The following is a 26,778-nucleotide window of genomic DNA, read 5'->3' as shown; positions in this document are numbered from 1 at the left end:
GCTGAGAGGGCAGGTTGGTCGCTTCGTCAAATCGCAGCCGATACCCATAGGGATGTGTCCACGGTGCAGCGCCTGTGGCGAAGATGGTTGGCGCAGGGACATGTGGCACGTGCGAGGGGTCCAGGCGCAGCCCGAGTGACGTCAGCACGCGAGGATCGGCGCATCCGCCGCCAAGCGGTGGCAGCCCCGCACGCCACGTCAACCGCCATTCTTCAGCATGTGCAAGACACCCTGGCTGTTCCAATATCGACCAGAACAATTTCCCATCGATTGGTTGAAGGAGGCCTGCACTCCCGATGTCCGCTCAGAAACTACCATTGACTCCACAACATAGACGTGCACGCCTGGCATGGTGCCCGGCTAGAGCGACTTGGATGAGGGAATGGCGGAACGTCGTGTTCTCCGATGAGTCACGCTTCTGTTCTGTCAGTGATAGTCACCGCAGACGAGTGTGGCGTCGGCGTGGAGAAAGGTCAAATCCGGCAGTAACTGTGGAGCGCCCTACCGCTAGACAACGCGGCATCATGGTTTGGGGCGCTATTGCGTATGATTCCACGTCACCTCTAGTGCGTATTCAAGGCACGTTAAATGCCCACCGCTACGTGCAGCATGTGCTGCGGCCGGTGGCACTCCCGTACCTTCAGGGGCTGCCCAATGCTCTGTTTCAGCAGGATAATGCCCGCCCACACACTGCTCGCATCTCCCAACAGGCTCTACGAGGTGTACAGATGCTTCCGTGGCCAGCGTACTCTCCGGATCTCTCACCAATCGAACACGTGTGGGATCTCATTGGACGCCGTTTGCAAACTCTGCCCCAGCCTCGTACGGACGACCAACTGTGGCAAATGGTTGACAGAGAATGGAGAACCATCCCTCAGGACACCATCCGCACTCTTATTGACTCTGTACCTCGACGTTTTTCTGCGTGCATCGCCGCTCGCGGTGGTCCTACATCCTACTGAGTCGATGCCGTGCGCATTGTGTAACCTGCATATCGGTTTGAAATAAACATCAATTATTCGTCCGTGCCGTCTCTGTTTTTTCCACAACTTTCATCCCTTTCGAACCACTCCTCCTTGGTGTTGCATTGTCACTGTCCGTCACTGTATTATCGGTATCTATTGTCTCTGGTAAAAAATCATTGAGTGACCAAAGGTTAGAGAGCGGCGTGTTAGGAACAAATTTAAACAACAGAGAAGCCGGAGTGAACTTATGGGACTCATGAACCACCGAATGTAAAGCAAAGGCCAACCAATGCAGGGACGTATCCCTCCTGGAATGATCTTCATGATGAAATGCGATGAGAGCCGATCTAAGATAACGACTGGCCCGCTCAGCCAGAGATGGTTGAGAATAATACGCCGAAGTAGTAACATGTGATATAGATAGATCAAAACAGAATTTGAGGAAGAGGTTGGATGTAAATGCTTTAGCATTATCAGAAACTATATATTGACAGGGACCAAAAGAAGCAAGTATGGTATTTAAACAAGAAATGGTGGACTGAGCGGTTGCCAGCTTAGTCGGAAATAACCAGGAAAATCTTGTGAAACCATCTACACACACCATAAAAAATGTATTGGCGTTCCCCTTTGATTGGGGGAAGGGTCCGACGTAGTCTATATTGCGCCGTTCCCGGCTCCCTGAGAGGACGCATAATATCCAGGCTAGCTTAATTATGACCTTTCCAACTAAATAGTTCTATAATTTGGGTGTTGAGTTCCGAATCAGAGAAAGATATACCATACGGAGCCAAATAAGACTTAAATCACCTATAGAAACGACTTCCATATGTTGCTTATTCTAATTCTTATGCTATCAAGATGTTACCGCTCTCATTTACTTAAATCTAGGTCTCTATACTACGAACACATTGAAAGAACTGTTTAACATTTTACATATTTGTTTATTATACAAATGTTTCAATCCAGAATTCGAATATTGAGCTATCCTCCACAAGAAAAATCTGGTAAAGGAAACTGTATGATCGACTGTTCACTTGGCCTATTTCTAGGGAACATGGACTTAACCTCATAAGTCTACCTCTTTCTCCACTCAATATTTAATTAATCATTTCCGTTTCTCTTCTAATTGCTCTATATCATTCCTTCATTCAGCACTTCCACATTTCTGGGTGGAAAGAAGAATCGAAGAAAAGGGCGGTATCGTGCAAAAATATATGTAAGCAATGTTTATGGAGAATCCACCGGTATTTAGCCCATCCGGCGCCCACTATACATTCTAAAGTAAAAGTTGTTTGATTTTGTCATCATCTGTAATAGATCTACTGGAATCCACTACATTAAGTGCTCAGGTCATGCTTGCCCACAAAATCAGGGACAGAATACAGTGTATGGCAAGGTATTAAGTTCCGCATAAGCCATTATTAAGTTGAATACCATTATGCTCCAACTCATAATTATCAAATTAAAAATCATAAGTCCAAAAGAAAATGTCAAATTCTCCCTCTTAGGCCCTTAAAGCTATAATCAAATTGGAATAAAGCGTTCAATTAATGGATTGAAACGAAGTCAAATATGTTTGACTACTTAACTTAGTGAAATATTTTCTAACATAGGTAATTAAAAATTCGTATAAGTAATTGAAAACTTACTTGGACAACTAAAGAATAACTTATCTGTATAGTTAGTAACTTATCTGGGTAACAAAAAAAAATATTTGTTTGGGTGCACCCTAGCAAAGGAAAAGAAAAATATTTACAACATGAGTTCCAATAAGCAAAAATATAGACTGAGGGTGTCTTCTTCATGGTATCTAGGACGCATTTTGAGACTTATAACCATATCTCAAGAATTGGAATTTTAGCTTCTACTACATATCAGGTTTGAATTAACTGCTAGCTCTCCCTCGGAGCTCATATTCATTTACTGCCATAGAATAATCCTATCCTTCTCAACATACTAATAAATACTTATGGGTGCTAATCTGGGAGGATAGTTCCTAATACTTCCGTACATAGTTAAGTCACAATGTTGGATATGGAATAACGAACATTGAATATTGAATATTGAATGTTGAATGTTGAATATTAATGCTTCTTTATTTACGTCAATTTATTCTGCGTGAAGTCCGACAAGTCCCCCTTTCAAATCAATGTAGTTCTCATAAAAGTTCAACCAGAACCAATAAGATACATATACCATTTAAAGTTCCAAATCCTCTCGTCATTTTAAGCTAAACATAGGTGCGACATTATACTTGTTAACGACTACTCTACTAGTCTCGCCTGAAATATGCTATCTAGAGTGGTGCATGGTGTGAAGACTTGACCGTTGAATATCATTCCTACATTTCCATTCAGTCATCAGTGATAGGATGTCGCCTAAGAAGTTACTACGTTCCTCTCGTCTGAGAATAGATTGGTATTAGAAAACATTTGTGACAGCACATGTGTTTAATTCGTCCTCCTAACTGAGATTTTGTTGACACTACCAAGTGTGCGTTCTAACCAACAGATGTCACTCCGATCTTATTTGCATTTCTTTATGCTTGCTCGTAAGATAAACAGTACATGAAATTGCTACACGTTCATTTCCTAATTAGCAAAACTCTACATGAAAACCATTAAGTGCATAGCCACGTCACCGTGCTCATCCTCGCGAAGAATCAATAACTATCATTACTCTAAATCATCAATCACGTATCAACTTCTCTAAAAAACATTATTATTATACTTCAAAACCATAATCTGTCTCCTTACTAACACGGGTTCACTTCTTACAATCGTGGCCCTCATTATTTCAATTACGGTTCATGGATACTTTTCCAGATACTATGACCTTCATTCAGTCATAACCACCATTTATCATAAACAGATTTGTCTATCTAGCAAGCATATCCTACTGTTGGTTCCTAATTTGACATTTATTGACTATAACCAATGTACACACGTATCTATATCGCCCTTTTACATATCATACAATTTACTGTCACCTTGACTAAGTCAGAATTTCACACTACATAGATCACATTTCGAACGTAGGCTTTCATCACTGAGTGACTACCTATCTAAGGATTTGTCATGCATATCTGAAGATTACCTATCCACATTTATTCTAACTTATCACACCTCTCTTGTCGCTTAACCACTTCGCACGGAACAAATTAATAAATCATACTACACTTACAGTTGAATATAAACATTATTACACTGATTTAAATGTAAGACTTATCTGAATTCAGCAGCTCCAGTCGCCGTCATATGTCCAGTTGACAGGACATATTGAAACGTCGCTTTTTATTTCCCTGGGTGGACGGGAAATATTCGCATATTCCTCCTCTGGGCTCAGTCATTTCGGTCGGCAACGTCATCCTGCGGCACCCATTTGGGCAGTCTGGCTTATCATCTCCTTAGAGCATCTTGTCCATCTGTGGTCTAGTTGGAACAGAATAGCATATAAGATTAATTAGCATTTCCATTGTGAATAACTGTGAGAAACTGTCTAATGCGAAGATTGTTCCCTTTGAAAGAGTTGATTTACTTGCTGAATATTCTCCTTAGGGTGATGTAAGTTTATAATTTGAAATGATTAATTCTCTTTCTTCACTCAATTTCGAGTTATTGTAGGATTCCCTTTCTGTAACTCTTCACTTCGGCAATATCGTGAAGTACGTCAGCAGGGACTGCAGTGACGTAAACTTGTTGCTGTTATTTCCCTCTTTTCACGTCTCTTGGAGTTCGCTGAATGAAATTATTAGTCTCCCACTCGATTCGCAATGTAGCTTCTAAAAATTCATTCTTTATCCCGCTGAGCTGATTTCTTGTTGTACCGTCCTTAAAATTCTAGTGCAGTTACTTCCGTCTTCAACTCGTATATTTTTTAGGTAGCAATCCAATCTCGTTTTGTTAGTAACAATATTCGCGTTCGATCCTTTTCACTGCCTTCTGGATCTTAATCCTTCTTCTCTCCCACTTGATGTGAGTACTTTCGCCTTCACATGCGGTATGATCAGACCTTTCGGCGTTAATTTTTCCAAGATACATGGGTTCCATCTTTGTTCTACTTACGGTCGTAACTTCCCATAACAGTGAAATGGCACATTATTTCCCCTACACTTATTTAAATATATTACTCGTAATATATTTATACATTTGATTCTTAACATATCAATGTGACCTTTCACTGTTCATTTCTGTGCCCTTCTGTCTATATATATTTCCTTTTAACATTCAAAAGCTACAGATCAGTCCATCTTTAATTTGAAGCACTCCGGTTCGAATCTCGTTGTTTCATTTGGAACATCTGTCTGTATTCCTCGGTATTCTTCCTTAATATACGGTTTCATATTTGATGCATTATAAATACCCCTATATCTTCCGTCCATATCAGTGATCTCATACGCATTATTATTGAAAGATCTTTTTATCATGAATGGTCCATCGAACAAAGGCGTAAATTTAGCAAAGATTTTTGCTGACACGTTCGAAATTAAGGATCTTTTGAGTAATACGATGTCTCCTTCCTTCAATTCAGGTCGAAATTTCTTGTGGCGTACTCTCCTTAATCTTCTTCGGGACTGTCTAAACATTATTTCCCTAACTCGTTGGTTGATTTCGTCTTGGTTTGGACTTGGTCGGTTAGGAAGATCAATTACCATATCCCAAGGTCTCGAAGGCTGTACCTTATGATGTACAAGGTTTGGTATTTCTCCACTCGATTCGTGGACCGTGTTGTTGATACTTTCTTCAATTATTCTAATCACATCTATCCACTTCCAATGCTGTTCAGGACAGTAGATGCGGCAAAATTTAGATATTTCCCTCATGCATCTTTCGACTGGGTTTGACTCAGGGTGTCTTACCGAGCAGAACGTATGCTTAATTCCTAGTTCTTTCATTGCCTCTTTAAATTGTATGGATGTGAATTGTGTTCCTCGGTCAGATAACAGTCTCTCGGGTTTTCCCATAGCAGGTATAACATACTTGATTAAACGCTGTAGTACTTGTTTAGAGTTAGCTCTTTGAATTGGTTGTAATGACACATATTTTGAAAACACATCCATTACAACCACTATGAATTTGTGTCCCCTTCGTGCAGTCGGTAGCTTTCCAAAAATGTCAATGGCGTATATTTCTTTAGCTTTTTGAGGTAATATAGCCTTTGGTTCATGGGTAATTAAGCGATTACCGTGTTTTACCCTTTGACATATATCGCAAGTTCTTATTATCCTCGCTACCGTCCTTCTTAGATTTCGCCACGTAAATCTTTCTAGTATCACCTGGGTGACCTTCTCTACTCCACCATGTCCTGTAATTCTGTGCGCATGCCAGATTACTTCCTTCTGTAATATCGATGGTAATAGAATTCGGAATTTATCTTCTTCTCGATCCATCTTAGTTACCAATATTCCTTGTTCGATCCCATATTTCTGTATCATCCTTGACCTCAATTCATTTCCATGATTCTCATTTTCCAATACATCTAAGATTTGTCTCAGCTTCTCGTCTTGGTGTTGTAAACCTCTTAAGTCACGCAATTTCTCCAATATCTCTTCATCTTGTGGAACCAACTCGATCCTGTGTAGTTCCTCATCTTTATCCACGGGATTACGCCTTAAAGCGTCTTAGCGTCTGCTAAGACATTATCCTTTCCCTTACAATATTCAATCTCTACTTGGAATTGTTGGACAAATAACATCCACCTAGTTACTCTTTCACTGGTCATTGCAGCCTTTAATCCAAATACCAGAGCCTTATGATCTGATCTAACAATTACTGGATATCCATAGATTGTTTTTCGCCACTGTTGTAATGCATATACTATGGCCAATAGCTCTTGTTCAGTAGTAGTATAATTGATTTCATGTTTCTTCAATCTCCGGCTGGTGAAAGCCAAATACATTCTCTGTGACGATTGACCCTTTTCCTCCTGGTAAAGGCAAGCTCCTATACCTATGTTTGAGGCATCTGACTGGATTATGAATTCTTTTTTATAATCTGGATAGCTTAGCTTTATGCTTTTCACCATCAATGTTTTCATCTGCTGGAACGCTCTCTCGGCTTTCTCGTCCCATTTCCATCGATTGTTTACCTTTAGTAAATTTTGTAACGGTGCTGCTGTTTGAGTATAATTCTCACAATGGCTAGAAAAGAATTGTGTCATTCCCAGAAATTGTCTCACTTGCTTGATTCTTTTTTGGACGAGGAAAATCACATATAGCTTTGATCTTCACTGGATTTGGGCGTACCCCCGTACCATCAATCATATGACCTACGAACAGTACTTCTTCCTGACAGAATTTAGATTTCTCAATATTAATTTTGAAACCTGTTTCTCTTAAGTTTTTAAATAATTTCCGTAACTTGTCGCAATGATCCGAAAATGTCTGGGTAGCCAAGATCAAATCGTCCACATAATAGATTAAAAATTTCCTTCACTTCGGCTGTCAAATTCCTGTCTAACGCCCTCACGAAAACTGCGCAACTGTTTCGGAGGCCGAATGGAAGCCTACAGTAGACATAGGTTTGATTATCGAACATGAATCCCGTTAAAAGTCTGGATTTTTCCTCCAAGACTATGTGATGGTAAGAACTGGTAAAATCCATGGTGGAAAAATACTTCATGTCCTTGAATCTTTTTATAATGTCTCTAATCTTGGGAACCTTATTATACTCTGGTATTAATTTCCCGTTCAATACACGCGCGTCTAGGCAAATTCTCAGTTTCCCGTTGCTTTTCACAACCACAACTAAGGGATTCAAGAATGGACTGGATGTCTTTGCTATTATACCGTCCTTTTCCATTTCTTGTATAATTTTCTTGACCTCAGGGAAATATTTCTCCGGAATACCGTATAATTTGCCCTTATATGGTGTCCAATCATTTACTAGAAGTTTATATTTAAAGTTCGGTACCTGCCCTGGTTTGTTTTTGAACAGGTCTGAATACTCTTGTAAGATCTCATGAAGTTCTGACTTCTCGACAGGTGATAGCTTGGCATTAACCACTGCTCCTGCGATGTTAGGTTTGTCTCCTTCATCCTCCATCGTCATTACCTTCTCTATGCTATTCATTATTTCTTCATGAACCATCTCTATCTCTTCCTCTTCTTTCCAACATACTAGATGTTTTTCTGATAGATGTTTCCCTTCTTCTTCCTCTATTTTCATGTCACTCATCATATTGGGTCCTTCATTGAGCTTAATTTTCTCCTGGACATTCCCTATCTGTTCATTATATATAGGAAATCTGATTTCCTGCCGCTCCATATCTATCGTCATGCCGCTTATCGTCATAAAATCTATGCCTAATATAATGTTATGCCTGATCTTGTTCATGACGATAAATGGGTGTTCGAAGTACCGACTTCCGATATTAATTTCAAGGTATGTTTGCAAGTTACACTCTACTGTTTTGTCTGGTATTATACCGCGAATCTTAACTTTTGATACAGGTATCGTTGGCAGTTTTGTTTTTCTATTTATTTCCAAGAATAATTCCTTAGATAGCACACTGATACTAGCGCCTGAATCAACGAGACAATGCACTCGTAGTCCGTTTACTCTCGCTACTATAATAGGCAAATTGTATGCTTTCTTCATAGGGTCAACTGATATGTCTCTCGTTAATTCTTCCGGATCTATCTCCTAAGAATCTATTTGAGTTATAAAATAACCATGAATTTTGATATTTTCAGCGTCCTGTATACCTTTTTCTTCACCCTCTAATCTGAAATTGGCGTTTTTTTTATTTACAGATTGATTAATCTCTCTCCTACACTCGAATTCTTTAGTGTCAGGATTGAGTTTCGACGTCTCTTGTTTATTCCTTTTAAATCTCTGTAATTCCAAGCTTTCCGCTCCTTCTACGTCCGCATTAATATCTTAGCCCCTTATGGCTCTTTCCCATTTGCTCTTCTCGCTCTGACCTTCATTCGGCTCTCTCGTATATCGTCTATTGTAATACTCTCTACCTCTGTCATTTCTATTATCTTTTCTGTCGTATCTAAATCTGCCCTTAAATTCATGCCGTCTTCTTCCGTCTCTGGATGAATTCCTACCATGCATATAAGGCCTGTATCTTCTATTTCCCGAATATGCTCCTTGTTCGTACGAACTTCTCCTACAGACGCATTTTTCATCTTCTCTTCCTCTACCTTCTGGATTATTCCATTCTCTCTTCCTATTTATTTTTCTTCGTTCTTCTGAGGTACTTTCCTTTGTCTGTTCCGGCATTAGCATATTAATCGTTTCTTCTCCGTGAGCGCCTCTGCCTACCCTGTGCGAATATGGCATTGTAGTCATGTCTATCTGTCTCGAAGTGCTTTCCATCTGTACTGCAGTGACCATGCTATTGGCAGCTAACAAACGTTCGACTTCCAAAGGAAACTGTCTCTGTATGGTCTTGATGGCTTCCAATTCGCTGGGCGGCGAATCAAGGTCCTGGAAACGGTGAAACTGATAGGAAAAATAGTCACTGTATCCTGTTTGCCCATTACTTGCATATTTCCTCGAGTATAGTTCCAAACGAAGATTCTGCTGAATTTCCGGACTCCAATAGCGCTGCAGAAAAGCCGTTTTAAAGTCATTATAGTCGTGAAAGGTATATTTGAAGGCCTGAAACCAAAGACTAGGATTTGCGTCCAGGTATTTCTCAACAACCTTCAGTCTCTTTTCTTCAGGAATATTATGGTCTTTAAAGTAATCGTCCATTTCCCTAAGGAAACGTTTAGGCGATATATTAGCAGTGTTATTGAAATGTTTCGGTCTATCCTCATACGTTTTAATCACATTGATGATGGTTGGATTTCCACCGTTTCCACCTTCCGTACTCACTTCTCCATTGCCATGACTAGAATGAGCGATCAACGTGGGTGTAGTCTCCCTTTCGTTTATCTGTAATTCTATCGTTTTTCGTCCCTCACTACACGTTGACATCGGTGTCTTCCCTTGAACCTCTTCTCTGATCTCTCTCATCTGTACTTGTATCTGTTTTAGCCCTTCTTCAGACTTGGAGATTCTTTGATCTATTTCCTCCTTATTATGCTTAATCTCCTCCCTTATCATAGTAATCCTTTTTCCAATCTGCTCACTAGCTTGCTTATATCTGTCTTCTATACCAGCATTCGTCGTTTGAATTTCGTTGCTTAACTTGTCGATCTTTTCTTCACACTGCTTCCATTTCCCTTGTGAATCAATATTCAACTGCTCCATATTATCCGTCAACTTCTTCATTTCGTTCTCCTTCAGACCCTGGAGGCAATTGTTGTTTTCTATCATTTCCTTTTTAATTTCATTTATCTCTTCCTGAATTTCTTTGTTCTTTTCCTCGATCCTATCACTCATTTCAACCCTCAATTCGTCCATGTTATTCCTGATTCTATCCATGTCTGATCCTATTTTCCCGATTTCCTCCTTCATTTCCTCCATCATTACTTTCTGTTTCTCCTCTTGCTCCTTAGTCATTTCCTCTACCTTCTCCTGATATTTATTCATTTCCTCCTTCTGTTCTCGCTGACCTCTCTTTATTTCTTCTTTCATCTCTTCTTGATGTTTATTCATTCCCTCTCTCATCTCTTCTTGATGTTTATTCATTTCTTCAATTCGCTCTTGGTATTTATTTATTCTCTCCATCATTTCCCGTTGTTTCTCGTCCCGCTTTCTAGCTTCTTCTTGTCTCTCTTACCTCGCTTCTTCATCACGCTTCCGGGCTTCTTCATCACGCTTGCGGGCTTCTTCTTGTCTCTCTTTCCTCGCTTCTTCATCACGCTTCCGGGCTTCTTCATCACGCTTCCGGGCTTCTTCCATCATCTGTTCCATCATCCGCTGGAATCTTTCTACCAATCCTCCTTGTTCTCCTTTCACTTCCTTTACTGCTTCTTCTGCTCTTTTCAATCGCTCCCCTTGTTCTTTCCGGCATTTCTCTTGCGTTTCTTGTTCTCTTTGATACATCTCCTGCTTCTCTCTCTGTTCCCTTTGAAATTCCTCCTGTCTCTCTTCCTGTTCTCTCTGGTATTGCTCGAACTGCGCCTTCATTTGGCTTAATGTCGTCATATTGGTTTAATGTTGTTTTTGAAATCTCTAATTGCATAACAGTGCTCTAATACTCCCCCCAATTCCTTACCAATCAACTCTTTCAACACTCCAATCTCACAGTTACTCTATACACAATATTAGTATATGTATTCAACAAATAAATAAGCCTAACTACCCAAATTAAGTACCTAAAGATGACCTTGCCTCCCATTCTAGCCAAGAAGCATGAATATTCATTCCATTAACTTCAATTCCAATTCTTGAGAACCCTCACTCTAGATCAATTGCAAGAAACTCAAGGAAGAAAAAATAATCTTCTTAAAATCTACTTCTTACAAACTACAACATTCCTTAACATATTATTAACATTAACACATTATTATCATTATCACTAATCAAGAAATAACTCTCTGTCCTTCAAATCCTAAGTTCACGAACTCTTCTCCTACTGTTATATCTTGCTGATTTCCTTCTCTTACCGTATCATCTTCTCCTCCAATTTACCACGGTTAGGTCAGATGATACCTCCTTTATTCAATCCAAATCAAATTCTGCAACACTTCTATGTTTTCTTTCCAACTACCCGATAATTTTCCTCTTATTTCTAGTATCCATTCCTCTGTCAAGTTGTTCCAGTATTTCCTCTCACTCTAATTTACCTCCTAGTATCGTACTCCTCATGCACAATGACCTTTCTCCACTTTCAATCTTATTGTGTCAGTTTCTATGTGATTAATGACTCTTTTTCTTGACGTCCCACGACGTTTCTCTTGAATTGCAACACGTTTAGGTGCCAATTTATCTATTGGCGATCACTTGTATGTACCTTTCTCCTTAATTGCCACACGATTGGGCAGCCAATTTATTTATGACGACCATTCGTGTGTACCCTTTTCCTCATTTCGCGCAGCGCCTTTCTCCTTATTTTGCTCCACTGTTGGGGGCCAATTTATTTATGCGCCGTTCCCGGCTCCCTGAGAGGACGCATAATATCCAGGCTAGCTTAATTATGACCTTTCCAACTAAATAGTTCTATAATTTGGGTGTTGAGTTCCGAATCAGAGAAAGATATACCATACGGAGCCAAATAAGACTTAAATCACCTATAGAAACGACTTCCATATGTTGCTTATTCTAATTCTTATGCTATCAAGATGTTACCGCTCTCATTTACTTAAATCTAGGTCTCTATACTACGAACACATTGAAAGAACTGTTTAACATTTTACATATTTGTTTATTATACAAATGTTTCAATCCAGAATTCGAATATTGAGCTATCCTCCACAAGAAAAATCTGGTAAAGGAAACTGTATGATCGACTGTTCACTTGGCCTATTTCTAGGGAACATGGACTTAACCTCATAAGTCTACCTCTTTCTCCACTCAATATTTAATTAATCATTTCCGTTTCTCTTCTAATTGCTCTATATCATTCCTTCATTCAGCACTTCCACATTTCTGGGTGGAAAGAAGAATCGAAGAAAAGGGCGGTATCGTGCAAAAATATATGTAAGCAATGTTTATGGAGAATCCACCGGTATTTAGCCCATCCGGCGCCCACTATACATTCTAAAGTAAAAGTTGTTTGATTTTGTCATCATCTGTAATAGATCTACTGGAATCCACTACATTAAGTGCTCAGGTCATGCTTGCCCACAAAATCAGGGACAGAATACAGTGTATGGCAAGGTATTAAGTTCCGCATAAGCCAGTATTAAGTTGAATACCATTATGCTCCAACTCATAATTATCAAATTAAAAATCATAAGTCCAAAAGAAAATGTCAAATTCTCCCTCTTAGGCCCTTAAAGCTATAATCAAATTGGAATAAAGCGTTCAATTAATGGATTGAAACGAAGTCAAATATGTTTGACTACTTAACTTAGTGAAATATTTTCTAACATAGGTAATTAAAAATTCGTATAAGTAATTGAAAACTTACTTGGACAACTAAAGAATAACTTATCTGTATAGTTAGTAACTTATCTGGGTAACAAAAAAATTTTATTTGTTTGGGTGCACCCTAGCAAAGGAAAAGAAAAATATTTACAACATGAGTTCCAATAAGCAAAAATATAGACTGAGGGTGTCTTCTTCATGGTATCCAGGACGCATTTTGAGACTTATAACCATATCTCAAGAATTGGAATTTTTCCCTACTACATATCAGGTTTGAATTAACTGCTAGCTCTCCCTCGGAGCTCATATTCATTTACTGCCATAGAATAATCCTATCCTTCTCAACATACTAATAAATACTTATGGGTGCTAATCTGGGAGGATAGTTCCTAATACTTCCGTACATAGCTAAGTCACAATGTTGGATATGGAATAACGAACATTGAATATTGAATATTGAATGTCGAATGTTGAATATTAATGCTTCTTTATTTACGTCAATTTATTCTGCGTGAAGTCCGACAAGTCCCCCTTTCAAATCAATGTAGTTCTCATAAAAAGTTCAACCAGAACCAATAAGATACATATACCATTTAAAGTTCCAAATCCTCTCGTCATTTTAAGCTAAACATAGGTGCGACATTATACTTGTTAACGACTACTCTACTAGTCTCGTCTGAAATATGCTATCTAGAGTGGTGCATGGTGTGAAGACTTGACCGTTGAATATCATTCCTACATTTCCATTCAGTCATCAGTGATAGGATGTCGCCTAAGAAGTTACTACGTTCCTCTCGTCTGAGAATAGATTGGTATTAGAAAACATTTGTGACAGCACATGTGTTTAATTCGTCCTCCTAACTGAGATTTTGTTGACACTACCAAGTGTGCGTTCTAACCAACAGATGTCACTCCGATCTTATTTGCATTTCTTTATGCTTGCTCGTAAGATAAACAGTACATGAAATTGCTACACGTTCATTTCCTAATTAGCAAAACTCTACATGAAAACCATTAAGTGCATAGCCACGTCACCAAATTAATAAATCATACTACACTTACAGTTGAATATAAACATTATTACACTGATTTAAAAGTAAGACTTATCTGAATTCAGCAGCTCCAGTCGCCGTCATATGTCCAGTTGACAGGACATATTGAAACGTCGCTTTTTATTTCCCTGGGTGGACGGGAAATATTCGCATATTCCTCCTCTGGGCTCAGTCATTTCGGTCGGCAACGTCATCCTGCGGCACCCATTTGGGCAGTCTGGCTTATCATCTCCTTAGAGCATCTTGTTCATCTGTGGTCTAGTTGGAACAGAATAGCATATAAGATTAATTAGCATTTCCATTGTGAATAACTGTGAGAAACTGTCTAATGCGAAGATTGCTCCCTTTGAAAGAGTTGATTTACTTGCTGAATATTCTCCTTAGGGTGATGTAAGTTTATAATTTGAAATGATTAATTCTCTTTCTTCACTCAATTTCGAGTTATTGTAGGATTCCCTTTCTGTAACTCTTCACTTCGGCAATATCGTGAAGTACGTCCGCAGGGACTGCAGTGACGTAAACTTGTTGCTGTTATTTCCCTCTCTTCACGTCTCTTGGAGTTCGCTGAATGAAATTATTAGTCTCCCACTCAATTCGCAATGTAGCTTCTAAAAATTCATTCTTTATCCCGCTGAGCTGATTTCTTGTTGTACCGACCTTAAAATTCTAGTGCAGTTACTTCCGTCTTCAACTCGTATATTTTTTTAGGTAGCAATCCAATCTCGTTTTTCTAATTTTTCTCATAATTGTTAGTAACAATATTCCCGTTCGATCCTTTTCACTGCCTTCTGGATCTTAATTCTTCTTCTCTCCCACTTGATGTGAGTACTTTCGCCTTCACATGCGGTATGATCAGACCTTTCGGCGTTAATTATTCCAAGATACATGGGTTCCATCTTTGTTCTACTTACGGTCGTAACTTCTCATAACAGTGAAATGGCACATTATATAGGCGTTCCATGGGGCGCGACGCTTGATGAGAAGATAATAGACCTAGCTTAGTGGACAATGTGGGTTTACTGAGCAAACAAGATTTACAAGCCTTTACCAATTCTCGAATTTCGCCTTCCATACATTTCCAAATGAACATCTCTCGGATCTTTTCCCGAGTTTTGAAGATATCTAAATGCCCCCCTAATGGGGTCTCATGATAGTACTTGAAGATCATAGGTACAAGCACGGCTGAAACTACTAATTTCATCTTTTGGTCATGCCTCGACGGGCAACACAAAACCCCGCTCCTCAATACATAAGAGACGACATGTTCCCCGGAACAGAGGGTCTCAATAACAGGGGCCAGCACAGGATCTTCATGTTGATATTTTTCAATGTCCCTAAACAACATGGGGGCTTCAGTTAGAATGGCATTCACACCCGAAGGTATGGTCACGGGAGAAGAAGAGCTATCTTCCTGTTCGGTGGTCTCCACATCCTGAGAAAACATGCGGCTTAGTCCATCCGCAACAACATTTTCGGATTCTCTGATATGCTTCACATCAAACTGGAAGGCAGAAATCCTGATGGCCCACCAGGCTATACGACCAGTACGACGCGGCCTAGATAATACCCAACTTAAGGCTTGGTTATCTGTTTCAAAGTCGAACTTGTCGTGTTCCAGATAGAGGCGGAACATCTCTAGTGCAAATAAAACTGCCAAACCCTCAAGTTCATAGATGGAATATTTGGCCTCTTGGGCCGATATTGTCCTAGATGCGTAGGCGATGGGTCGCCTTCCGAGTTCAGTTTCCTTCAGAAGCACCGCGACCACCGACGATGAGGAGGCGTCGGTCTGAACGATGAATTTCTTCGAAAAATCAGGTATTGCAAGAACCAGGGCGTTACAAAGAGCTAATTTCAGATCTTCAAAAGCGGCTTGTTGAGACGGTCCCCACTCAAATTTGACGCCTTTCCTACGAAGTAAGTTCTAGGGCGCCGCTCTGTTAGCGAAGTTATGAATAAGTATCCTGAAGAAATTCACCATGCTTATGAACCTGGCAACACCTTTGACATCCTTAGGAGGTTTGAAATCATGGATGGCATGCGTTCTGGAATGATCGATAGAAACACAATCGGGCGACACGATATGCCCTAGAATGACATGGAAGGCTTAGCAAAAGCTACCTTAGATAACTTCACAGTCAACCCATCCTTACGAAGGCGATTGAGTACTTCCTTCAGATGATCTAGATGCTCTTCAAAGGTCTCAGAAAATACGACGGCATCATCAATATAATGATACAAATATTCAAATTTGATGTCGGAGAAGACCCTATCTAACAGTCTAGTGAGCACAGCTGCCTCCGTGGGGAACCAGAAAGGCACGCGGTTGTACTCATACAAGTTCCAATCCGTGGCAAAAGCTGTTAGATGTTTCGATTCTTCGCCTAGAGGGATCTGATTGTACGCTTAATTGAGATCGAGGATGGTGAAGAACGTAGCTTTCCGAAACCATGAAAAACAAGAGTGAAGGTCGGGAGGAGGCACAGATTGTAACACCACCTTCCGATTTAACCCTCTCGTGTATGACAGCCTCATATGAGGTCTGAAATTAATTGGCATTTGAATTGTCATGCTAACTCTCCATGACAATATATGTTATCTGTTACGTTTCCATTGCGGGATACAGGATACAGGAGAGCGTATCTACACGACGCCACAGAAGATGACTACCGCAGGAGTAGTCGAAACGTCTGGGAGAAGCGTGAGGAGTGGACCACGGCATAATAGCCCGGAAGATTTTTATTATATCACTTTATAGTTTCATAAGCGTGGGACAGATTGCAGCACCGTAAGGACATATGAGAATTTTTTTAAAAAATTCTATTTCAAAATTCGTGCAAGAGAGTACGGGCCTGAAGCCACCTTGGGGTTTCGGCACCAGAAAAATGGGCGATGAAGTACGCCGACTTAGAGGGTCGAATAATTCCGTCTTTAACATTTGGTCGATGATCTCTTTAAGGGCCTTCATTTTAGGTGGAGACAGCCTATAAGGCGGAAATCTAACCGGGATAGAATCCGTAACCTAAATCTTGTATTCGATTAGGTCAGTAACACCAAGAGCATCGGAAAATACATCTGGAAACGACTGACACAGTTTACGAATACTCTCAGCCTGCTCCTCAGGTAGATGTCTAAGGTCTAACAATATCTCATCCTGGGTAGGTGAAACAGATGAACATGACACAGAATTACATTTTAGCAAAGAAATTTTACAATATTTAGCAAATTTGAAGGTGCACGACTTGCTCTGAATGTCAAGCACTAGACCAGTGGAAGACATTAAATCCGCTCCCATTATTACGGGGTAAGACAAGTGTTTAGCCACGAACAATTTTACTTTCCAGGTGAATTTGGAAATACGAATTTTGGCAAAGATGAACCCTAAAATATCTAAGGGAGAGGAGGTAGCCGAAACGCATTGAACAGAAGATGAAAAATGGTCAGGAAACTTACAAATGCTCTTTAATTTAGAGTACCATTCAGCCGAAATAATAGAACAAACACTATCTGAGTCTAATAGAGCAGTGACCCTTTCACTATTCAACACAATTTTAAGAAAATGTGCAAGTGCGGGGGTCTCCGCCGCAATCCTAAGGCATTCTTTAGGGCATTCAAATGCGGGGTTAGAAGAACTTCTACCCTGTTCCGAGCTTTCGGTGGGTTTGACAGGGGCTGAGCCTTGGAAAGATGGACCTGCCGACTCAGCCGATGACACTAGTCACTTACGATAATTAGAGTTCGTGGAGGTTGCACCAGAAGTTGAGCAGGATGGGGTGCTTTTGGCATTAGGGCAATTTTTGGCGAAGTGAGTAAACGAGCCACATTTGAAACATCCTTGCAATGACCCTGTTCCATTCCTTGTCCCACTGGGTTTGATCAAAAGGCACTTGCTACGGACATGTTCCGTAGACCCACAAGCACAGCATTTACGGATGGTGAATGTTCGGCGAGGTGAAGGCCGAAAACTATTAGAAGACGGAGGGGGTTCCTTAGCGACTCGTAAGATGTGGGCATACCGCACTCCTTAGGCTGAGACCGCCATAGCCTCTAATTGTGCAAAAGTTTGAGGACGCGACGCGAACCACAGATACGACCTGTAGGGCGGTGAAATCCCTTCAACAATCGTCTACACGATTTGATCATCCGGGAAATGAAGAGCGAATACCCGGGTGTAAAACTTATTATCTTGGATGAATTCTGTCAGATTTTCATCTAGTCACTGTACTCTGAAGTAGTACTTTTGAATGAATGATGACAGGGCTCGAGCCGGAATAAAGTTAGCCAGCAGATGGGCGTGGAAGTCTTCTATGGAAGATTGTTCAGCTATTGCTTTGACTATTTTGTCCGAGAGGGTGAATAATTAGAAGAATTTGGAAATGAGAGAGAGAAAACACAAGAGCGTGATCTTGGAATTCAACTAAAAATTTTAAAAATGAAATGACTTCGTTAGTAGAATTTACAGGAAACTTTGAAATTCCTCTAAGCAACATAGCCAATGGATGAGGGAAACTGCTACATCCAGCTGACATAATAGGTAACGCCCGAGGGGGTTGAGAAGCTTCAGACACAGCATTATTCAAACAGAAGCGTGGAATTGATGTACGACGATCAGACTCGTTTCCTAATGGGGTAGAAGTTTGTTGATTTACCACAGATTTCCTACTTTCTCCACCCTTGGAAGAATCCTCCTCACTTACAATGTTTGTCGCAGGGGCTTGGTCGGTTTTGTGAGCAGCTGCCCCAGTCAACAATTGACTAACTTCATTTGAGATTTCAGAAAGATGTTCAACAAGGTTACTAGCTTCCTTAGCATGATCTTCTTTTAGTTTGAGACACAATAGGTCCCTAACCCTGTGATAAAAATGGAACAGTCTAGCCTGCACTCTTTTAAGTTGATTGGGAGATGGATCACTCACTTCACAAAAACTTACTACAGACGTTAGCTCGGTGGTGTTGTCCGTGATAGTGGATACAGCCTCATCAATTTCTTTTCCCCCAAAGTTGGGATACAAAGTCGTAATTTTAAGGACTCTTTAAGTTTGGTTGTATCCTCCACAACCGTGCCTCCAGATTGAACATTTCTAATTAGTAATTCATAAATTAATTCCTCCTTACGCAAGTAGCCGGGATGGAGGACTTCACGAGGGCCAGACATGATGATAGAAAATTTACAAATTTAGAAGAAAAAATCCAGCGACTGAGAAAATTCTTAGATTTCGGATCGATGCGGATTCTAAATTTAGCCGTCAAAAAGGACTTAATTGAGTCCCATTCAACCACGCTCTGCTGCCACTTGTTCCGGGGTGTCTGTGGAACGCAGATATGATGAAGGAAGGTGCGGGCTTGAAACGGTCTAACTACAATATCATAATTAATGTAAAACTTAAACTGAAGGTTATATTTTCAGAACTTCAAACTTGTAATATCGTGGTCGCCACGACATTTGCATAATTTGATTGCCCACCTGAATTAATTGTATATATATATATATATATATGTATCATGTATCATATATAATTTTATTCATTATTAACGTCCATCATCATAATTTATGTAATTGGTACGTAAGAAAGAGAAATAAGTTTTAATTGTAATATATTCGAATATTTCGTTGTAATGTCAAGCCTGGTCTTGCGCTAACAGGCTACTTGGTGTCTCGCAATAGTCCAGGAATAGCAGGTTAATTTGGATGGTTCTTGGAAACGTACGCAACAGCAAGAGGAAGATACATAATCTCGTTTTTGGGACGCTAAATCATCCCATATCACGTGCTCCTATCAGGAGGGCTTTTTCTGTCAAGGACAGACACTACATCTATATATCGACAGGGTGGCGACGTATGTCGTCTCTCATTGGAACGTGATGTCATGTGACATCGAGGGAGGAAGTGGGAATTTGAAGAGGATTTATATAGATCTACACTGCTTGATGAGGATCATTCTGCATCAATCTTTCTAGAGTCTCCATTCTCAGGTAGTCTACGGTTTTCTAGAGAGTCACTCTGCTATCTGAGTGCATCGCTGATGATGTGCATACACTCAATATTTCTTATCTGCTCTGTGAGACTTACTCAGATTATTTAGAAAGATAAGTTCATATAATATAGAAGGACTGGATGTTTCAGTCCTCTCTATTCAATTCATTCCGGTGTGGAATTTCACATCGTAAGGCTGGTACTACGGTTTTGGTACTTTAGCACAATAGGGAGTGATCGATTCAGGGTGGAATCCATTCCATGAAGCAGATGCCAAGGATGATGCTGTTGGAACAGGTACGAGAACTATCAACCACGGAAAAAGACGACGAAAAGATTAACCTCCCGTGAGCATTAGTTAGCCTTGTTATCGCAAGTCCACGCGTGTTGTATTTAATTGTAATCTGTCGGTAATTTTCAATTTTGGTAATAACTCGTTTTTACGGAATTTCATCCTTTTATGGAATAAAACTTTTTTCTTTGTACATCGTTAAATAATTTACTTTTTAGTAGGTTCCCTATGTTTTTCCACATAGTATTTAATGGTTAGTATCCTTATACCTCACGACCGGAATAGTCTCATTGAATTAAGTTTAGTACTTTCTACATGTAAATTCGGTTTCAAATTACATTTAATTTCGAAGCCTGGCGCCTAGCTTGCAATTGTTGTTAATTATCTATATCATGATTCGTGGGCATGTTAATTACGATCGCCATCGAGGAGCAAGGTCATAAGGACAATTTATCTTGTCAGAATTTAGTTTGTTCTGGTGTCTGATCCGTTGCAAACTTAACAATTTTTCATAACACTGAAACATCAGGTACAGTGATAATCTTAAAACAAGTCTAGGAAAAGACAAGATAAGTGGTCTTAACAGATCCTGGGCTTCAAGCCCTTCGCTTTACATTTCCTGAGCTCCTAGCTCAAATTTACAAAAAGCACAAATCACTCAAGGGCAGAAATCCTCTAATTTACGAGCACTTGCCTTCCAGAGGCACTCTTTACTACTACAAAACTTGAAAAAGAGCTATCAGGCTCTCAGTTTTCCAAGACTACTCAAGGGAACATCAACTTACAATTACTGCCCTCTCAGGGCACAACTTACAATTTGAAAATAATTTATACAGGGGTATATAACACTCATCCTACTGTGCCTCCATGGAAAAAGAACAGGTTAGATAACTGGCCCAAACACAAAGTGAATGGAGGCACACTGCTTTGCATTATAATGAACACTTAAAAACCTAAAGGGCTCTAGCCCGATGAAACATGATGATGATGATGCTTGTTGTTTAAAGGGGCCTAACATCGAAGGTCATCGCCGATGAAACAGGGGCTATTCTTAAACTACTGAGGTGACTCGTATAGAAATTACATTTACACATTACAGTAGGAAAAACAGTTAGAGAAAAACGTAGTCACCCCAAACCAAGATGAAGGGGAGCTCGAGAGGGTACTCCACTCTCTATCCCCGGTTTACAGTTAAAGATTTTATGAAGTTTTTACATTATCCGGAAGAAAGATACATTTTACAAAAGTTGTTACATACTAAAGAATCGGTCCTTTCCTTCGGTAGCAAGAAAGAATAAAGTTATGTGGCCATTACCTTGTAGAAGTTCTAGCTGAACACACACACGCTCAGATTGACGTCGATCAATTGGCCAAGAAACGTGAAAATCTGCAATTTATAAACCCTCAGGGAAGGTTCGAGATCATTCAAGACTAAACCAGCCACACCATCTCAATTTAATTGGTCAATTTCAAAGTTACACTCAGAATCGAACAAGAAGCCTGTGATAGGTTGAAAATTAATTAAAGAAATTTGGGATTGGCTAGATTAAAAACTGGTGGAAAGAAAAGGTAAATATTGCCAACCCAAAATGAAATGAACACCGATCAGTTACAAAACCCTAGAAATACAAAACTTCTTTAAATTTTAGGCTCTTTCACTTTGCACCAGAGGGCATGATCATACATTTTTTGTAGTGTCATCTATGGGAGAATGTTCAAATTTCTTGATGAATGGCAAACAAAACAAGTAGAAATTCACTCAGTTTAGGAAACTTTATAATAACAAAATTACATAATATTTCGGTGGTGACAGCTTCTGATTAAAGATCCAATTTCTAGTTGTAGTAGTTTCCACATTAGTTCGATAGAGGAGTTCATTAAGGCGCTAATTTTAAATGCGCGGCGTTGAGATGTACCTCCCGGTACATATATATAAACTGACTTAGCAAATGTCATGGGATAGTCACCTAATAGGGATTGCGGCCTCCTCTAGCCCGGCGAACTGTAGTGAGATGCCTTGGAAGTGAGTCGACAAGTCCCTCGTAGTCATCTGGACGCAGCTCACACCAAATCGTTTGCAGAGCGGCCGCCAATGCTGGTCTGTTCGTGGGTGCAGGATCCATGGCACGGAGCCTGCGTTCCAGGACATCCCAGATATGCTCGATAGGGTTCATATCGGGGCTCCTGGGTGGCCATGGCAGTAGTTCGACCTCCGCTGCATGTTTCTGGAACCATTCCCGGGCGATGTGGTGGCGCGTTATCATCTTGAAACACCGCAGAACCGTCTGGGCGCTGGAAGGCCAAAAATGGGTGGAGATGATTTCCGAGCAGCTCAACTTACCGCGTACCATTCAAAGTCTCTTCCAGAACAACTAGAGGGCCCATTCCATACCAGGAAAATGCACCCCAGACCATAACAGAGACACAAGCGCCTGGACCACACCTTCGAGGCAGGCAGGATTCATCGCTTCATGTGGTCTGCGCCATACAAGGTGCCTCCCATCGGCATGGTGCAGTTGAAATAGTGGTTCGTCCGACCACATCACGTTACGCCATTGTTCCAGTGTCCATTCCTGGTGACTGGTGACAAATGCGCGTCGTTGTGCCCGATGACGTGTGCGGCGCCAGCTCCCATACCCCATAGAACCCACGTTCCTACGGATTGTCCACTGGGAGACGTGTCTAGCACGGCCTGTGTTGAATTGAGCCGTGATTTGTTGCACGGTTGCCCGTCTGTCACTATTGACAATCCGTTTCAGAAGCCGCCGGTCACGGTCATCGAGGGTGGCTGGACGGCCGGTCGTTCGTCTGTTGTGGGCGGTGACACCCACATTCAACCATTTACGATACTCCCTGGACACGGTTGATCGTGTGAAGCCGAATTCCCGCACTACTTCCGAAATCGCACTTCCCATCCATCGGGCACCGACCACCATACCCCGTTCAAACGGTGTCAGCTCACGACGACGTTCCATGTTACACCTGTCACATGCAGAGCCACTGCTCACAAGGTCTCGTATACAACTGCCGCTGGCACAGGGGGCGTGTGGTGCGCAGACAACACACCTGCGCATCAGTGCTCCGATATCGCATGACATTTGCTCAGTTAGTCTATATATACATGTGTGTGTGTGTGTGTGTGTGCTTCCATGCAATACCTTATTCCATTTTCACATGTAATTTTCTATAATTTTATTAGAAAATAAGGCATTGCGAATTAGATCCACTGATTGTTTTAATCTCATAATCATTTTTCATCACCATTTCTCTTAAACATTAGTCTGTGGATACATTTTAAAATTTTAATTATCATGTCGTTTTCTTCCATCTCGTACCATCAGGCGCCGATGACCTTGGATGTGAGGCCACTTTAAACAACAAACATCTTCATCATCATCATCCGTTCTCGAATATCACTCCGATAAAACTAATAGGTCATAAGTTACAAGTTGTGCGCCCCTTAGGTCTACATTATTTATTTATTTATTTAAGGGCTCTCAACTGGTAACGCATGACGTATCACTATCAGTTTTATCAGCCCGATATTCGAGAAATGAGGCAAGGGCTGCTATGCAAGATAACTGCAATGCACCAAAGCGTTCTGTGAGAGTAACACGTCCACCCTGCCCTTGGCTGATTGCTGATGTTAAGACTATGATGAAAGAACGAGACGCACTACACCGACGCTATAAGCAGACTCAACTAACTGACGTACAGTCTGAAGTTCTAGACTACGGCACAGATCCCGTGTATAGCCGCCATCTTGCACAGTAGCCCCTGTGCCAGCTCTCTCATTTTCTACTTACTACAGGAAGCTGGCGCGGGTGCTACTGTGCAAGATGGCGGCTATACACGGGCTCTTACGGAAGAAGATGGCGCAGAGGAGGATAGGCGGTACACATAGGACTGCGCTGTTGTTGTGTCTGCATTGACGAACTCGGGGTCTTTAGCTGAGTACAGTCTGAAGTTCTAGACTACGGCACAGATCCCGTGTATAGCCGCCATCTTGCACAGTAGCCCCTGTGCCAGCTCTCTCATTTTCTACTTACTACAGGAAGCTGGCGCGGGTGCTACTGTGCAAGATGGCTTTAGCTGAGGCCATCGTACTAAGTCCTATGTATACCGCCTATCCTCCCCTGCGCCATTGTTTTCCGTAAGAGCCCGTGTATAGCCTCCATCTTGCACAGTAGCACCCGCGCCAGCTCCCTGTAGTAAGTAGAAAATGAGAGAGCTGGCACAGGGGCTACTGTGCAAGATGGCGGCTATACACGGGATCTGTGCCTTAGTCTAGAACTTCGGAGGGTTATTTCGCTTAGCCTACGAAACGACGACCAGTCAGCAGATTTTGTCATCCGTGTTATGAGGCATAGTGTCCTGTGTTATAGTGTTTAAAAGTGTATTTCCTATTTTTTAATTTTTATTTTACTGTTAACTAATTTTATTCTATTGACTCTGTTTTCGGTTGTCTTTGTGTATTTTAGTGTGTTATTTTAATTATCGTATATATATGATGCGACTTCAAAGTCAATTTCGATTTACTTTTAATTCACTTTAAAGAAAGTAACCCACTGAGAATTAGCTCCATTGATTATTTCTCATTTTTAAATCGCAGTCGGTATGTACATCTATAAGTACATTTCTCTCCATTATGGACCGACGACCTAGGTATTAGGCCCCTTTAACAACAAGCATCATCATCTTATTTGGTTTCCTCTTTCCATAATTTTTCTGGGTCCTTCTCTTTCTCTTTTCGGCTTTAATTACAGTAATTAACCAGCACAATATCGCCACAGTTAAAAGCATCTATTTCTTTCTCTTTAACGCTATTTTCGAATATTATTGTTAAGTTTTGTAGTCTGTAGGGCAAGTTTTATTCATTCTCCTAATTACTTCAGTTCCCCTTTTCGTCTCACTAACTCAATATGTTTGTTAACAGGTTCTTGGAGCAGCAGACGTTCCTTTCCTCTGATAATATCATGACGTTAGTTTTGAGACGGCCCTCACCTCCATTATCATCGACTGACAACGAGTTCATGGATGGCGCATTCGTTTTCCATGATGGTTAGTACTCCGATTCTTTCTTTCAATACGTTTTGCCCTTTCACATCAGCAAAATTCGAATCATAAAACTAGACTATGGTTGTTGCTATCTCTCCATAACACACGTCAACACCCGGTTAATGTCTCTAGAACTGACGTAAACCTCCATACTTTTTCCGACTAACCTACTTATTGAACTTGAGTCCTTAGATTCAATAATACACTGTGTTGGTGGGGTACACCCACGGTATCCCCTGCATGTCATAAGAGGTGACTAGAAGGTGTGACCTATGTATAAAAGTGGATTGTGGCTTTGTTACAATTTGTTTTACCTCCTCTGAATGGGAGGGGTTGAATACATCCACGGTAATCCCTTCCTGTTGTAGAAGGCGATTAAAATGGTCATGTGGCCATCGCTCCCCTCTTTACTTTTTTTCTTTTTTTCTTAAGGGTTAATTGTAGACAGAATCAAAATTCTTTATGTACTGTACGTGCTTCTTGGGGAGGGGCCATTTACGTGTGCGATTACGCTCGAAGGAACGACGGTATATCAAAAACCCAGTTGAGTAGGATCTCCATGTACCCACCAGCAGTATCCCTCGGACAACGCAAGTCCCCGCACAGCCGAATTTCAGAAGAATATATTATTATGAATTTCCTTTTTTTTTACTGTGTATGCGCTATCGGGTACATGCTATTGAAGATGATTTGTGGGAGTGCATTCTAGGGCTCAGTCAGCCCGTATTGGTTCGGCTACAGAGGCCCGTGATCGGAGTGGGTGACATTCGGAGAAGATAATTTCGGCCCTGGCTTCGAAGTGCCTCAAGCCTGTCCAAGGTAATCCGCCACCGCAATCTCTAACTTTTGATTCCCTCAGGGGAGCAAACCCCTGGGAACAAGGCAGCTTGTGAGTTTGGGTTCGCTACCAGTACCGATGGACAAATCAATCCTCTTTTGTCGACACACCGAAGGTGTATACGGCATCTGAAGTAAATAAGTAAATGCACAATGGTAGTTTGCTCCTTAAGATGATCTAGCTGATCTGTTGCTCAAGTGCGATCACTTTGGACAAATCCCCGTCAAACTGGAAGAACACAAAACCTTGAATCTGGTGGTTATCATCCACCGCGATCTCATCTTGAACACTGACGGTGAGTTGATGGAAGACATGAAGCACCGTGGCGTGACACACGTCCGCGCATTACGCGCGAAGTCAACGGCGAGGACGTTGCTACGGGTGCGTTAATTCCTCCTTCAAATTGTCAGCCTTACCAGAAGAAGTCAAGGGAACAACCTATCGCTGCGAACCCCTTACCGGTGGGGGACGCACATGTAGAATAAACTCATACAATCCTCTGCCTGTCTTAAGAGGCGACTAAAAGGGGCCCCAGGGGCTCTCAACTTGGGGGCGAGGTTAGCGACCGTGGGGCCCTTAGCTGAGTCCTAGCATTTCTTCCACTTTTGCTAGGCTCCTCACTTTCATCTATCCTGTCCGACCTCCCTTGGTCAACTCTTGTTACTC

At 41.0% G+C, this 26,778-nt stretch overlaps 1 protein-coding gene across 1 annotated transcript in view; it reads left to right on the top strand.

The window, feature by feature from the left end:
• The window catches only part of LOC136872117 (uncharacterized), a 740,234-nt gene that overhangs the window by 510,492 nt on the left and 202,964 nt on the right, over positions 1-26,778 (top strand). The window contains exon 11 of the mRNA XM_067145963.2: positions 25,153-25,277. Coding sequence (XP_067002064.2) covers positions 25,153-25,277 — 125 coding nt within the window. The remainder of the gene's footprint in view (positions 1-25,152; positions 25,278-26,778) is intronic.

This window comes from Anabrus simplex, chromosome 4 (assembly GCF_040414725.1).
Source record: "Anabrus simplex isolate iqAnaSimp1 chromosome 4, ASM4041472v1, whole genome shotgun sequence".
NCBI classification, from domain to species: domain Eukaryota; kingdom Metazoa; phylum Arthropoda; class Insecta; order Orthoptera; family Tettigoniidae; genus Anabrus; species Anabrus simplex.
The sequence above is the reverse complement of the archived record's forward strand: the minus strand, read 5'-3'. Positions and strand labels throughout refer to the sequence as shown.